Source organism: Typopeltis vanoorti, chromosome 11 (genome assembly GCF_054136105.1).
Source record: "Typopeltis vanoorti isolate ZY-2024b chromosome 11, IOZ_Tvanoo_1.0, whole genome shotgun sequence".
Lineage (NCBI taxonomy): Eukaryota > Metazoa > Arthropoda > Arachnida > Uropygi > Thelyphonidae > Typopeltis > Typopeltis vanoorti.
This window is the reverse complement of record NC_143559.1, coordinates 71,841,852-71,858,559: the sequence shown is the minus strand read 5'-3', so window position 1 is coordinate 71,858,559 and position 16,708 is coordinate 71,841,852. Positions and strand designations below refer to the sequence as shown.

The 16,708-nt window shown below is 36.1% G+C and overlaps 1 protein-coding gene across 3 annotated transcripts in view; it reads left to right on the top strand.

Moving 5' to 3' along the window:
• Nucleotides 1–16,316, top strand: part of LOC150101723 (transmembrane protein 62-like) — a 280,792-nt gene extending 264,476 nt beyond the window's left edge. For 2 of the 3 annotated variants that reach the window (XM_090400377.1, XM_090400376.1), the window contains one exon: nt 14,118–16,316. In XM_090400377.1, the coding sequence (XP_090256503.1) occupies nt 14,118–14,519 (402 nt within the window). In that variant the 3' untranslated portion in view covers nt 14,520–16,316. The remainder of the gene's footprint in view (nt 1–14,117) is intronic. The other variant, XM_090400378.1, reaches the window with a different exon arrangement.
• The last annotated feature ends 392 nt before the right edge of the window (nt 16,317–16,708 follow it).

The window sequence follows — 16,708 nt, the reverse complement described above, 5'->3', positions numbered from 1 at the left end:
TTTTCAGCCAGTAAGCGAAACTAAGATCGAAAACTACGATCTGTAACGTTTCATGCCGACGAACTGTCGGCGTATCCAAGCGTAAGTGACCACTTGGTAGTGCCACACCACGGCAACACATTGCAAAGGTGGAGCAAGATCCCTCACTGTTCTTGATATTTTCTCATAAAGTAAAACACACAGCTCTTAGGTGATGTAGTACTGTTTTACATTATGAGGAGCGGTCACTACCCAGACCGGTTTCAATCTTTTTTGAGGTCTCATCAGTGAGTAGCTAGACCTAGAATATCAGAGTTTAAGTGAAAAGAACTTACATGTACTTTTGCTATACGATTGCCAGAAAGGTGTGTCACTATATTATATTACATAGTATAACTAAGATGAAAATCCAAACGGCTATTTTTTTCTGGCGAGGTTGATAAGTTGAGGGGATAAAAATCCCTTATTGTTTTTCAGCCAGTAAGCGAAACTAAGATCGAAAACTATGATCTGTAACGTTTCATGCCGATGAACTGTCGGCGTATCCAAGCGTAAGTGACCACTTGGTAGTGTAGTGTGAAGGTAGTGTCCGCTCCTCAAAATGTAAAACAGTACTACATCTCCTAAGAGCTGTGTGTTTTACATTATGAGAAAATATCAAGAACAGTGAGGGAGCTTGCTCCACCTTTGCAACGAGTTGCCGTGGTGTGGCACTACCAAGTGGTCACTTACGCTTGGATACGCCGACAGTTCGTCGGCATGAAACGTTATAGATCGTAGTTTTCGATCTTAGTTTCGCTTACTGGCTGAAAAACAATAAGGGATTTTTATCCCCTCAACTTATCAACCTCGCCAGAAAAAAATAGCCGTTTGGCTTTTCATCTTAGTACCAATGGATTTTAATACGAGTGATTGTGGTTTACACTTAACTGTGATGGTCACTTTGGACAATGTCATCCTTTTTCATTTAGAAGAATTTGAAAGAGAGTTGGCAGGATCCTCAAAAATCATGAAGACACTCCATTTGGGGGATATTCTGGTAGAATTAACATCACAAACTCAATTGTGGCACCTCCTCTGCACAATGTTTATTGGGGAAATACAATCATGTTCACCCCCACAAAACTTTGAATTATTCTCAAGAAGTAATTTTGGAGTGGGAGCTCAGTGTTCCATACAATGAGATATGCTCCAAAATGGAAGATGAAGTGATAGCCACGAGGAGAATACTTATACGTAGGAATGGTCACCTGATTCACACCAAGAACATTATCCTTACTTTCATTACATGTAAATTACCATCATCTGTGAAAGTGGGATATCTAAACTGTTCAGTTAGGCTCTACATCTAAAATCCTTTGCATTGCTTTAAATGTCAAAAGTTATCATTCTCAGTCTGCCTGTAATGCCTTTGAAATCTGTTCTCAGTATTGCAGTAAAGATCATGAAACAAGAACTGTAAGAGCACGAAATTAATGTCCTAATTGTGAAGACCACTTTGCTTACTCATAAGCATGCCAAAGGTGGAAGGATAAAAAAAAAAAAGAGATCCAAAACATAAAACTGAGCAGTGCATCCCATACCAGGAGGTGATGAAGCAGTATCTCATGAACACATGAAAATCCATCAAAAGTGTGCAAAGATGTCTACATGTATAAGGCACTAGAGAAGAATACAGATCTGCAAGTTGTCCAACTGTGTTATGTAGGCTGCAGACAAGAGTATACAAAAGAACATGCAGGTATATTATTATGTCTGTACATGAATGCTAGGAATATCAGAGACAAAGGAGGTAGAGTTTGATAAGTTGGAACCTCAGATTGTAGGTATTAGTGAGACCTGAATCAGACATACTAACTGGTATCGAGTGTAAAGGGTGCACTATTTTTAGGAAGGATAGAGGGGATAGGAGAGGAGGGGATGTGCTGCTAATGAAATCGGATGACTTGAATCCAGTTAGTTAAGACCTATGATTGTAGTACCACTACTAACAGTGTTTCATGTAGCAGTGAGTTTGAAGCCATCTGGTGTGAGGTGGAATCAAGCAAGATCAATTATATAGTGGGGTGTTGTTACAGACCTGGTGGATCTGTTGCTAGTGATGAAGAAATGCAACACCAAATAGACAAAATGAGCGCAAAAAAGAGCAATCATAAGGAGACTTTTATTATCTAAATACTGATTGCATAGCACTAGAATCTCGTGAGAAGAATGAAAATGAATTTATTGAGCTGTTGCAGTACAACTTACTCAAGCAGCATGTGACAGAAGGAACTTGAGGTCAAAGAGAGTTACATTGATTATAGTGTCAAAGGGGGTTTCAGTTAAAGACATAACTATTCTGCCTGCAGTTAGTGATAGTGATCATGCAGTACTCACTTGGGAAGTGACTAAGTTTATGAATGTTCCATTCAAAAAAGGATACATGCTGAACCACAAAGCAAGAAATTATGACCAACTGAGGAGTTATACAGAGTTCAGTGGAATGGGATTGGTTGATGGATGGGAAGAATATCGACAGTGCATGGGAAGCATTTAAACACTACTTAAATGATGTGATATCCGAGTGTGTCCCGAGAGTTTGAAGAATAAATAGGATAGGAGTTAAATGGATGTGTAATCTTAAGCAAGAGATTCATAAGAAAAGGATGATGTGGAAGGAATACCGTGTACATAAGGATGATGTGCATTAAAAATTATAAGCAACAGGCTAGAATAGTTACAACTGTTGCACGAAAAGCAAAGTCTGAGTATGAAAAGAAACTGGCTTTGCATGCTAAAGACAACTTACAAGAATTCTATCAATACTGCAAGTAAAAGAAAGAATGAATATGAAATAGTAACTCTTCTAAATGCAGATGGCATGAGGGTTACAGATGCAAAAAAAGTTGTTCAACTAATGAGTGCCTGTTTTGTTAAAAGCTGTCAACCTGGTGTACACAACATTGAGCTCACTGTTACCTCTTCACTGTATGAAGAAATTCAGGTATATGAGGGTGAGGTATTAGAGCTGTTGCACAACTGAATAAGAATTCAACAATAGGGATTGATGGGATATCAGCATGTGTGCTAAAAGAATGTTCAGCTGAACTTGCTATTCCTTTGACCAGGCTGTTTAATATGAGTCTCAGAACAGTGGAGATTCTGCAGGAGTGGAAAGAATTTATGGTAATTCCATTGCATAAGGGTGATGCAAAGACTGATGTATCCACCTATCGACCAATTAGTATCTTAGGAGTGGTGAAGATTTTCGAAAAATTGGTTAGGGCTTGCATTCAGAAATAGGTTAACAGTGAATCTCTACTTTGCAATGAACAACATGGGTTTACTAAGGGGAAGGTCATGTTTTAGCAACTTACTCACATTCTATAACAATGTTACCATTGTACTTGACAAGAGGAATGGATACATCATGATACTTTTGGATTTTGCTAAGGCTTTTGACAGAATACAGTATGGTAAACTGTTGCATACATTGGAGAATATGGGTTTGAATTATACAACATTAGCAAGGATAAGAGGATGGCTAACTGACAGATATCAAAAAGTGGTTTGTGGAGGATGCAAGTCTGCAAGATTTAAGGTAATCATTGGTGTACCAAAAGGATCAGGCTTGGTCCATTGTTATTCAATCTATACATTAATGATATTGGGAAAGATTTGGCAAGCAACATACAGCTATTTGCTGATGATGCAAAGATAGGTAGGGTAATCAGGAATGCTGCTGATATCCAATGTCATATTATATTGGTGGGATTGTGCAACTTACTTTGAAGAAACTGATGAGGCTGGGGATCTTGGAGTGTTAGTAGATAGGAAGTTGAAGTTCAGGGGTCATGTTGTGAAGATTGCAAATACAACTCAAAAGATAATTGCAATGCTGAAACGAATGTTCACATGTAAAGATAAGGATGTCATTTTGCCTCTTTATGAGGCGTTGATAAGACCTCACTTGCACTATTGCGCACAGGTCTGGTTTCAGTTGTGATTCTGATATATTGGAGAGAGTGTTAAAATTGATATCAGGATTATGGAATACTGATTATGAAGACAGATTGAGAATTTGTAGACTGCAGACACTAGCTAACAGGAGAAAGAGGAGTGCTATGATTGAGACTTATGAACTTCTGAAAAGGTCATACAGGATTTCAGTTTGATGGAATTTTGCAATTTATGGAGGGTGAGGAAAGGACAAGAATGCATCTTTGGAAGCTGAGAATGAATGCTGCTAAGAAGTGCTAGATTGTGGTCTAGATTTTTCTCTCATAAGATTGTGCATGATTGGAATGGATTGCCATTGGATGTTGTGAGTGCAAGCAGTGTGAACGAATTCAAGAATATTGCATTGGATATGAGGTGGGAGCGAGCAAAAGAGTTAATAGTATTAATTGGTACAAATCATTTGAGAGAGAACAAAGAGCATGTCAAAATGAATATCAGGAGGCTGCTTGGAAAGATAAAAGAGAATAGTGTGACAAGAAGGGTAGTCAGTGTGTTGCCTAGGTATGATTGTGGTGAAATGAGGCAGAGAGCAAGGATTATGAATGATATTCTGGCTGAAATGTGTGAGGAGATGGGAGTACAGTTTGTTAATGTGTGGAATGAGTTTGAAGGACGAAGTGAGCTGTATGGGAACGATGGACTGCATTTGAGTGGTTATGGTGTGAGTCGCTTGGAGAGACTGCTGCTGCAAGGTAGAGAAGTGAATACAGAGAATGAATCAGATCGAGAGGGGAGTGATGTGGAAGAGCAGGAGAGTAAGATAGGAGAGATTGAAGAAGTGGATATGAATGGGGAAGTGAGTGGTATGAGTATAGAAAATGAGAGAATGGGTGTGCAAGAGGAGCTGGGAAACGGGGAGGCTCAGGGTGGACAGGGGTACACAGCGTGAGAAAGGTGGATGCTCCAAGAGGAGGTGAGAGCATATGTAGGCAGGAAAGAAATGGGATGACCAGGGATCAAAAGGAAACAGATGGAATTGCAAAGGGTTCTAAAATGAAGAAGCAGAAAGGGAAATGGCCCCAGTCCAGCATGGAGAGATCACATCGAGTGAGTGGTATCAGTGGAACTAGCTGTAGATCCAGAAATGAGCTGTTGTGTTTGTATACCAATGCTAGAAGTATAAGAGGTGGATGAAATAGTTGCACTAATTGCGTCTGTTCACCCAAAGATTGTCGGAATAAGTGAGACACGGTTAGATGAGGACGACATCCTGACAGGAACAGAGATGGAAAGGTATGATGTTTTTCGTGAGGATAGAAGGGGTAAAAAGGGAGGGGGTGCTATTGATGATAGAGAAAGAGTTATGTCCATACAAGGTAGAGATGCAAGAGGGAAATAGGGCCAGTGGTTTTGAGGCAGTATGGTGTGAGATAGAGGTGAATAGAATCAAATACTTGGTGGGATGTTGTTATAGGCCTGGTAATGTGGATGGTGGTGATAGTGAAATGTATAGTCAAATAAGCCAAGCAAATAAGAAAAGGGTGATCATTATGGGTGATTTTAATTATGGCAATATAGACTGGAATGAAGAGATAGCAACTGGAAGTAAAGAAAATGAGTTTATTGAGTTTTTGAGGGATAACTACCTCAGACAGTATGTAACAGAGGGGACACACGAGGATTAAGGATCTTGGATTTGGTCATCTCATCAGAGGATGTAATTATAAATGAGGTGTCAAATCATCCACCAATTGGTGAAAATGACCATGAGGTGATTACCTGGGTGGTTGCCAGCAGTGTGAGGATCTCTGTAAGAAAAGGGTATATATGGAACTAGAAGGGGGGGGGGGTGATTATGAAGAGCTTAGGAGACAGCTTGCAAGTGTAGCATGGAATGAGGAGTTAGCTGGAAAAGAAGTCAATGCAGCTTTGGGGGATTTTCAAAAACTATTTAGTAGATGCAATGTCTAAATGTATTCCACGGGTGAGAAGGTTAAATAAGGTAGGTGTGAGATGGATGAATAAAGAGATTAAGCATGCGATACAGAGAAAAAGGGCATCGTGAAGGTAGCATAAGAGAAGTGGAAGTAAGTAACCAATTTCATGAGGTCTACAAAGACCAGGTAAGGAGGGTGACTTGGTTGGTTTAGAGTAGCTAAAGACAGGTATGAACAGCAGTTAGCTAATGAAGCCAAAAAGAATCCTAGGGAGTTCTTTCGATATGTAGCCAGCAAAAGAAAGAATGATTATGGAAGGATGACATTGATTGGAGGAAATGGTATAAAGACAGCTGTTGCAGAATGTGTGGTGGAGATACTTAATGAGCAGTTCATAAAGATCTTTCAATCTTGTGAATGTGACTTCATGGAGAGATTGAGAGCAGTTGATGATGGGGAGGAGAGACTGACTGTAAGTGAGCAAGAGGTGTTTGGGGAGTTGAGTAAACTAGATATAAATAAGGCTGTGGGACTTGATAGAATATCACCGCATATTCTGAAGGAATGTGCCAGAGAGTTGACACCTGCCTTGACATATTTTTTTAATACGAGTCTTGCACTTGGTCAAGTTCCTAAAGAGTGGAAGGAGGGCAAGATTGTGCCACTTCATAAAGGAGGTGATCGAACTCAAGCATCAAACTATAGGCCTATCTCTGTGTCAGGTGTTGTGGTTAAGTTGTTGGAGAAGCTTGTGAGAACTAGGATCCAGAGTTGGGTTGACAACAATGGTATAATCTTTGATGGATAGCATGGATTTGCTAAAGGGAGGTCGTGTTTTAGTAATCTACTTATTACAATAAAGTGACTGCTTCCTTGGACAGAGGAGAAGGATACACAGTAATATACTTGGATTTCGCAAAAGCTTTTGATAGAGTACCTCATGATAAGTTGACAGTCAAACTAAAGCAGTTGGGGTTGAATATTAGATTAGTGCATTGGATTGGAGACTGGCTATCTGATAGGTATCAACAAGTTGTGTATGGGGGTGCGATATCCAGGAAAAGGAAAGTCACTAGTGGAGTGCCTCAGGTGGTCTGTTTTAGGACCATTACTATTTAACTTGTATATTAATGATATTGGCGAAGATTTGGATGGAGATATTCAGTTGTTTGCAGATGATGGGATGAACCATAAAGTGTAGTGAAGATGTTGTGGCCTTGCAAGAAGACTTGAATAAATTGAGTGATTGGGCAAGCAAATGGGGATGTGAGTTCAATGTTGCAAAATGTAAGATTTTAAAATTTGGAAAACAAAGATGGGATGCAGAATTTATGCTTGGTGAGAATATATTGTTGGAAGTAGAGGAAATAAGAGAACTGGGGATGATAGTGGATAAGGATCTAAAATTTAGAGGACGCATCGCCAAAATTGTGAAGACAACACAAAGACTTCTGGGAATGATGCGGAGGACACTGATGTGTAGAAGTAGGGAGATTCGTGTTCCATTGTATAAGGCTTTGATTAGGCCACACATGGACTATTGTGCCCAGATTTGGTCACTGGGTTCTCAGAAGGATGAAGAGATGTTGGAAAGGGTCCAAAGGCAACTGACTAAGGTAGTTTCTGACCTCTGGAATGTTGAGTATGAGGAAAGATTGAGAAGACGTAATTTGCAGAGTCTGGTGGAGAGAAGGAAGAGGGGGAGATATGATAGAGACCTACAAGTTGGTAAGGGGTTGTTATAGGATCAGTGGTGGTGAAGTTCTACAGAGAATAGTGGGAGATCAGGGGAGAACCAGAGGTCATCCCTGGAAACTGTATAAAGAGGGTGTGAGTAGGCGAGTGAGAGGCAGGTTTTTTTCATGCAGAGTTGTGAATGATTGTAATGCCTTGCCTGTGAGTGTGGTGTCTGCATGGAGTTTGAGTGTGTTTAAGACACGATATGATGAGATGTGTGTGTGTGTGTGTGTGTGATAAAAGGACCTCCCAGATGAGTTTTTGACTCCTTGAGGTCTTCTTTGATAATAAGTATAATAGCTGGTGCATGTAGTATGTAGCCTCCCTTGATGAGTGCCAGACTCCCTGGAGGTCTCTTATTAATAATAATTATTGGTTTACACAGATAGCATCTGTGTAAAACAGATGCTATATGTGCATCTCTGAGTAATCATATTATCACAAACTTCGGAAATTAACATAAAAAATAATTTATACAGTGTTTTAAGTAACATCTTCCAAAATGAATATACAGGTATCCCTTGCTTAACGTGGCGAAATTAATTGTGGCAATCCCTTGATATACGCGGCAAGAGTTTTGATTAACGCACCTTTAACCCTGTGGAGCTCGCAGCTGGTCTGACAGATACACGCAAAATGTTTAATATAAATATTCTTACACAATTCAGTATATAGCTTGGAAGTCATGAGTAGCTGTGCATTCATATGTTACGAGTGATATTCCGCACTGTTTTTTTTTTGCTGTCAGTTTGGTTTAACACGTTATGTACAGGTTTGTGATATTTGACAGTAAATTGTATCTGAGATACCGCGACCTCCGATGTCAGTATAGTATGGTTTATTTTTGTTGTTTTTTATTCTTTGTTCAATAATTTCTAGATTGTAACTGAAAATAAATAAACCATCATGTAATACTGAAATAGAGAGCCAAAGACTTATTTATCAGACATGTCCTCTAGGAGATGTGCTTTACATTTATGGAAAATACTAATTAAAGTGATCTGGAGCTTACTCCACCTTTACTACGAGTTGCCCATAAGGTTGCTTATGCTTGCATCCGCCGAAACTTTTAGTTTCTATATATTCGGCACGAAACTCTTGTAGTTTCTATATTCAGCTATGAAATAACGTTGGATTCAATATCCACTTAATTTGTACCATCATGCATTATATTCGCAGTGTTTTTCCTATGTTTTATTGCTTGTTTGCCCGGGTCTAGAGAGTCATTTTACTTGTTATCGTAGAATTCATGCTGATAAGAAAAAACTAAAATTGTTCAAATGACTCTTGATAACTTCTTTTGATAAAAAAATTGCAGTAAATAATATAGTTACAATTATTTATTAAACATTTACTTTGCATTAATTTTTTATCTTTCCTAAAGGAGTACCATATAAAACGAATTATTAATACAGTAATTGATCATGGATGAATTGTAATTTTTACCATTATTAGATTTGATTAATGCGATTTTGATATACGCGGTAACATGGTAACATTGAGGGATTAATTAACCATGTTAATCGAGGGATACCTGTATCTCAAACAACCAAAATATTGACTGGGAATTTCCTAATAGAGGAAATTCCAGATGACACAGTTCACTCTTCTAATCAAGAGGTTATAAAGGTTGAAATTCTGTTATAGTTAATGTCATTCTATGATTATTTCTGATGTTCATTTGGCTAAAATAGTAAGAAAATAATGTGCACTTTCTTTTGAAAAACCAAGCAAAGAAAGAACGTTTTAAATAACATTTTGTTCTAAAATAATCACTCAATTAAAAAAACAAAACATATTTTCTTATTATTATATGCTATTTTCTTGTAGTACAAAAAATAAATCACTTCACATTTGAAAAAATACATTTACCCCTAGTTTAGATATGGTGTACTTTTGAAGTAGCTATACTTTTACTACTATTTTACGCTAAAATGCGTGAGCATGCTCCCCAAGTAATTTACGTTTATAATAATAATTGTCTTGTGAATGTTTGTGAAAATAAATTATTTGAAATATCTGCAGGATTAATAGTTGGGCAAACCCCCCCCCACCCAAAAAAAACAGTACTTATGTAATACATACGTATGCACATTTTTTTAACACATCAAATCCTTCCTTTCCTATATAATTGTATTAATTAATTTATAAAGTTTCTATAATAAAATTAAAACTGATTTATTATAAATTAAGAAATTATTTTGATATAAATACTGAATCAGCCTCTTAAGGGTGTGGGGAATCAGTATTTCTGTTTAGAAAATAATTGAAAACAAAACAAGACGTTGCTGCGGTATTTTGTACTACAGCTTGAAGCGCCTTAGTGTAACTTCTGGGGAAGTGTTCTTTCTTTCTCAATAGCAGTGAGAGTAAGCTAAGAATTTAGTCCTTGACCTTCAGATAAGAGGATTATTATCTAGTATTTCTAAGATATAGCTTATTTGAAATGACAATCAGCAGCAGTAAAAGTAGCAATATTTGGAATTTGGGGGGGGGCTTACACTACTGAATTTCTTTAGTTGTACATACATAGTTTTTATATGGTGAAAATATAGTATATTATTTTTAAAACCTAAAATAATTTCAGCAGACAGTTGAACAACTGATTGTAGATTGCAAAGAAATAGTCTAATCTTTAGACGTACCTGTGGCATAATTAAAATTAATAAGTTAACATATATAAAACCAATAAAACAATTCTTGAATGAATTAAAGGTACAAATATTTTGTACTGAAAGTAACAGTACATCATCAGTGTAGAACAAACAGTTAAAGGAATGGAATACAAAGTACAGAGCAATTAAAGCTCATGCAATGTATGTTCGTGCAAGTTTTTCCTTGATACGGAACCAACTTCGGGTGACTAAAAAAGATTTAGCATCTAACAACATTCATTCATTCATTCATTCCATTTTGGATCTTGAAAGAAAAATTTCAGCTGTCCTGGATGATAAATTACTGGATATCGTTCTTCTGGGTAATTTAAACAAACACAATGATCTGTGGGATAGTGTTCAAATAAACATCAAGGGAAACATTATTGCATGTATGCTTGACAACAATCTCTCCCTCTTAAATACAAGAAGCAATACCTTCTGAACATTCACTGTTTGACAAAACTATCAGCTCACCCTCCCTTTTTCCACTCTTCAAGTGGGAAACTAATGAGAATGTATTTGGGAGTGATCACTTTCCTGTGATATCCCCTTTTCTGCATGAGCAACCATGCACTCCATCACAGATATCATATTAGAAAAATTTGAGAGGTTCGAGAGGAAATTTAAATTTAAAGAAGCATGTGAAATGCTCAAACACAATCCTAACCTGAACAAAAATGACAGTCTAACCATCTCAAGAATGTGGAGGACCTATTTGCAACCATCATAGTAACCAGAACAAGCCAAAGAAAAATCTCAATACAAGAAGAATTGGTGAAATGTTTTTTAAATTAATATTCAATTGCAACCTAAACTGTACAAATCCAGAAGAAAATCTTAGTACAGGAGGACTTCAGCAGGATTTATTTTTTATTTTTTCTTGTTTGTTTGTTTTTACCATTAGAGGTCAGGCTAAGTAAAAGATCAATTAACAGCATAGATTCAATTTACCTTTGTAGAGTGCAAGAACATGTAGCTTGTTTACATATACTCGTATCTTTTTGATGATGACCTCAATACAGGGTTCGAAACGTCAGTTATTATTTTATTAATAATAAGTAAAATAATCATTTCAACAGGTGTATTTTGTGTCCCTAAATTCGTAAATATGAATACTAATCACTGTGTAACCTTAAAAGAAAGAGATAATAGAAAAATGAGCAAGCTGACTGGTCCCCCCTTCTCATCATTGGCAGAATTTGATTCTGCAATTGTTAGCTCCTCTTCCATGAGCAGTGTAGTGAATTGTATTACACAAGCTGCCACAACTGCAATTCCTAAAACTTCTAGTCAATTTCAGTGTCTCCCTAAGCCATTGTGGAATAGCAATTGCATAGCATCCAAAGAAGCTCAGAAGAAAGCTTGGAGTATCTTCCAAAGAAGCCCCCATGACAACAAACTTATTGCTTGCAAATGGGCTCGAGGAAGACACGTCTAGCATTAGTCAGATATGTCTGCCTCGTCATAGTCAGATTTTAGTCAAAAGGAATCTTGGATCCAAAATATATCCTCCATAACAAGAAAAACTTACACTAAAGAATTCTGAGACAAACTCCAGAAAATGAAGGGAAGACATACCACCCTATCAGACTCGCAAACTTCTCTTTAGGCAATAAAGTCTAGAGCTATACTTAAATGTACACATGTACACTTCTGTTAAATTACAAGTCACATTGGAATCAAGGGAAACGAGGCTGCAGATATTGTAGCTTAGGTCAGCTCATTTCTCAAGTATCCACCATTTGCCTGTCGCACTGATTACTGGCAGATTATTATTATTTTGGTAACCTCTGTGGAGTCGATACTCTTCATGGGAGGCCACTCAACCAGCATGTCTGTCATGATGACCTTTGAAGTTATTTACACTACCTACATTGACAATACACTCCAACAATGCATTCCACTGACTAACAACTCCCCACATTAAAAAAATAGATCCCTCACACTCTTCTTCATCACATCATTATACAATTTCGAGGGATAGCTTCTCGTTCTTCCCATCTTAACATCCACTTTTTTTTATAATTCATTCTGTATTAATCTAATAGAATCCCTTAACTAACTTGGTCTCTATCATATCTCCTCTTTTCCTTCTATCCACCAACCTGTGTAATCCACATTCCCTCAAATTATAATCAACATTCCACTGTGTCCTGATATCACTTTGGTCATTCGTCTTTGGACCCTCTATAGCATTTCCACATCATAATGAAAACCAGGTGACCAAATCTGAGCATAATAGTCCATATGTGGTCTGACCAGTGTCATATATAGCAGCAGCACCACCATCTTATCCTTACATGTCTATGTATGATAATTTTTATCATAGCATCAATACAATATGCAGTCTTTGCAGCACTTGCAATGTGCCCTAGGAACTTCAGTCTGCTGTCTACCATCACTCCAAGATCCAGAATCTCATCCACTTCCTGAAGTACAGCTTCAGGAAGCGGATGCATATTCTTATATCTCTGTATCCCAAAGTGCTACGCCTTGCATTTATTAATATTAAAACTAAACCCCACTCATTTGTCCAAATTTGAATAGACCTAAAAAGTCTTGTTAAAATCTTCCTGTAGAGAATTAATTATCTGCATTACTCTTGATAATTCTACCTAACTTTGCAGCATTGGTAAACATTTGAAGATTCTTAGTCAATCCACATGAAATATCATTAACAAACAAGTTAAACAGTAGGGACTCAATAACAGAATCCTGAGGCATGCCACTGGTCAACTTCCTTTTCTAAGACGCTGCTCTATCATACACAACTTGCTGGTACTTTTTAGAAAGCAATCTTCCTATTATCTAATCCCATCTTCTGCAGCTTATACACTAATCTATCATGTGGTAATCTATTAAATGCCTTTGCAAAGTGAAAAAAAAAAAAAAAAAAAAAATCTGTATATGAATCTCCCGTATCTAACACATTTGTCACCTTATCATAAAACATAGATGATTGCTAAAACAAGACATGCCTTTCAGAAACCCATGCTCACCATTGTAGAGAATCTTATGTCCATCAGTCCAATCCTGTATTCTATTTCTAATTTTTCCAACACTTTGATCCAACTCCAGAAATACAGCCTAAGCTATAATTGGAAATTTCTATTCTCAAACCATGCTTGTGGAGAGGTGTTATTTTGCCTTCTTTCCACACCTTAGGAACCTTCCCCACTACAAGACTTGCAAATAATAGACTAAGTATTTATGTGCATTCTTTAAAAATATGTGGTGATATGTCATCCATTCCCACAGCCTTATTAGCATCTAACCCAAGCAATCCTTGTTATACCTATCATTCTTTCACCTGTAATTTTCCTTATACTTGCTTCCCTTCTAGATATTGCACAGCATCATTCAGAAAAGTCATAACCATGTATTCCAGCGATTTTTCAAAAATTTTCTTTCCTTCTGTGTAAAATTCTTCAGATTCAACTGGAAAGAAAAATTTTGAAAGGTCATTGTTTTTTTGTTTGTCAGGGCCTAGCAAAGTCACTCCTCCAATCACAGGCATGTGGCAGTAACCTATCATCTGATTCCCTTTAACTTAAGCAACTTAAACTCTGATTGTCAATAACACATCATATCAGATATTAGGTACCCTTTGCATGTGCTTACTCAGATTGATACAGAGGGACACAACTGCTTGTCTTTCACAAGGCCTATCAGTGCAGCAATGTTTATCCAGATCTTGCATTGGAAACCTTTTAACATTTTTGAAAAGCATTTAATTATTTTCATTTGTTTTAGTTGCAGGTTTTGTTTATGATCATAACATAGTTTCATATTGAAAGTTTTGGTATATATTGATAATTTATTACAGTTTTGAAAAAAAAAATTAATTTGTTCATATTTATTTCAGCTTGTGACATTCTTTATTCCATTAACTTTGTCAATATCCCATTGTCTTTATCACCATCATCGAAGTCTTTTAGATGGTGGAGCACCATCATACAGTCTGTTGTCATATATGTGGTGCCACCTGCTAATGCTGCTATTTATTACTTGGCAGATGTTATGTGCTGTTGGTTATTATTATATGTATGGCACTCTGGCATTTCTCCTAGGAATTACACATACATGGTCAGTAATACTGGCTTTGATTTTATGGAGGGTGGCAGTTACAGTTCCTAAATCTCAGTTTACTCAATTAAGTACACCTGCTTTAGAGGATAGACAAGTTATTGGAGAACCTCTTATGTCAAGGGAGACTACTAACAGGCATGAAGCTGGACTCGAAAGTGATGGTGTAAATCCTAGCTGATATTGAAAATACATTGATGTACATAAGTATTTCCAAATATTAAAAACACTATTAAATTTATGTGATTTTTGCTGGTATTATATATATATATATATATATATTAATACCTATGCTTTGGAATAACTTAAATGGAATATATATATATATATATAAATTAGTCGGAAAACTAAATTAGCTGTATACAAGACAGTGTTCAAACCAATTTTAACTTATGGATCTGAAAGCGGGATCAGAAGTAAAACACTTGACCAAAGACTAGAGACTGCAGATATGAGCGTCCTGAGAAAGATTAGAGGCATGAACAGATAGCATCAATGGCAATATCGTATTAAAAATTAGGATATTAGGAAAGAAATTGACGTTGTCAGCATCCATGAATGCGTTAGCAGAGCTAATCTCAGGTGGTATGGTCACTTAAACAGAATGGGCGAGGAAAGATTAGCAAAACAAGTGTTCTCTGCCAGGTTGGCAGGAAAACGACCCAGAGGAAGACCAAGATATAGGTGGATTGATACGGTACAAAGTGCCTTAGATGATAGAAATATAAGATTTCATAATGTTGGAGTCAAGTAACAGACTGATTTGGAGGAAAATTGTAGATAGGAAGTTAGTAATGATGTCAATTTTTCATGTACTACTATCACATCCTGTACACCTCTTGAGGGTACATGGCAGGATTTTGATGATGATGATATATATTCCATTTAAGTTATTCCAAAGCATAGGTATTAACTTTATTTGCAGTAATTTTTAAGTCTGATTTATTGTACTGAAACAAGATTAAGTTTTAATCAAATTTACAAATTAGAATTAATTTTATATTTTAACTCCTTATAATTCCGGTTTATCAGAACATAATTTGTGCCTTTATATTTTTTTTTATAGATTTAATGTTATTACTAAATGCTTCCATTATAAAATTTCCAGTATTTAAACAGGTGCATAATTTAATCTGTTATCTTATGTAAGATAACTCATTGCTAATAAGTTTCAAAACCATGTTTTAAAATGTTGTTTATTGAAAAACTATACCTTGCCAATGATATTGCTGATGTCTAAAAATATTTTATATGAAAACTATTATGCTAAGAGATTATTCCAGTTTAGAACTGTTTTCACCACTTTTATAGGTACTTTTGGTGTTATAACTTGGTGAATTTATTATATCTCTTGTTTTTTAAGTATTTTTCGGAATTCATTTCCCCCTCTTTTTTTAACATATTGACTGTTTTAGTAAAAAGTGGGAACTTTGTGAGAGTCCAGTTATTTTTAGCAGAGTTAAAAGCATCTGCTCTAAATTAAAGTGTGTGCAGGTTGTGCACATACTATTATTTGTGTTTTCAGATATTTTTATATAATATAGTATATTTAGTTACGTTGTTTGCTACTTGTCTTCTTCCATAACAAAGTGGTTGTCAATGGAATGCAGTCTAAAATAACTTCTTTCAAAGATGTCTACTTTTTTTTTCATTACTTGTCATTATAAGGAAAGCACTAGACTAATGTTACCCATGTCACTGAAAAGATATAGTGATAACAGACTTTGAGACCTTTTAATTATGAGGATGTATTATATATTATCATAAATGTAGCTGTATCATTCAAAGTGCTGTCAAAACTATCATTATTTGTTGCCATCATCATATTAATATTTTTCTGGTCTAGCTAATGAAAAGCTTCATATAATTCAGCTGAAGAAAACTATTATATGAACAGTTGACTTGCATACATACATACATTCATTAGATTGTTAATCTGGTAAACATATTAGAAGCATTGGCACTTAAAATAAAGTTTATAAATAAAGACCAAAAGGAACTTTTCTTTGTGTCTATTTAAATCATTTCTCTTTCAGAAAATTAAAAGCATTAGAGAGAGAGAGCTGATAATTTTCTTATGACTTTCTGGCAGAGGGAGGCTTTTTTTTTTTTTAAATAGTTTGTAAAATCATACCCTTCCCATTTTAGTCTTTTTTGATAAGCTAAAATTGGAAGAGTATGATTTACATCATCAAATTCCTGCCATGTACCCTCAAGAAGTGTACAGGATATGATAGTACTACATGAAAAATTTACATCATTACTAACTTCCTACCTACAATTTTCCTTCAAATCAATCTATTGTCAAGACTCCAACATTATCAGATCCTATATTTCTATCATCTAAAGAACTTTGTACAGTATCAATCC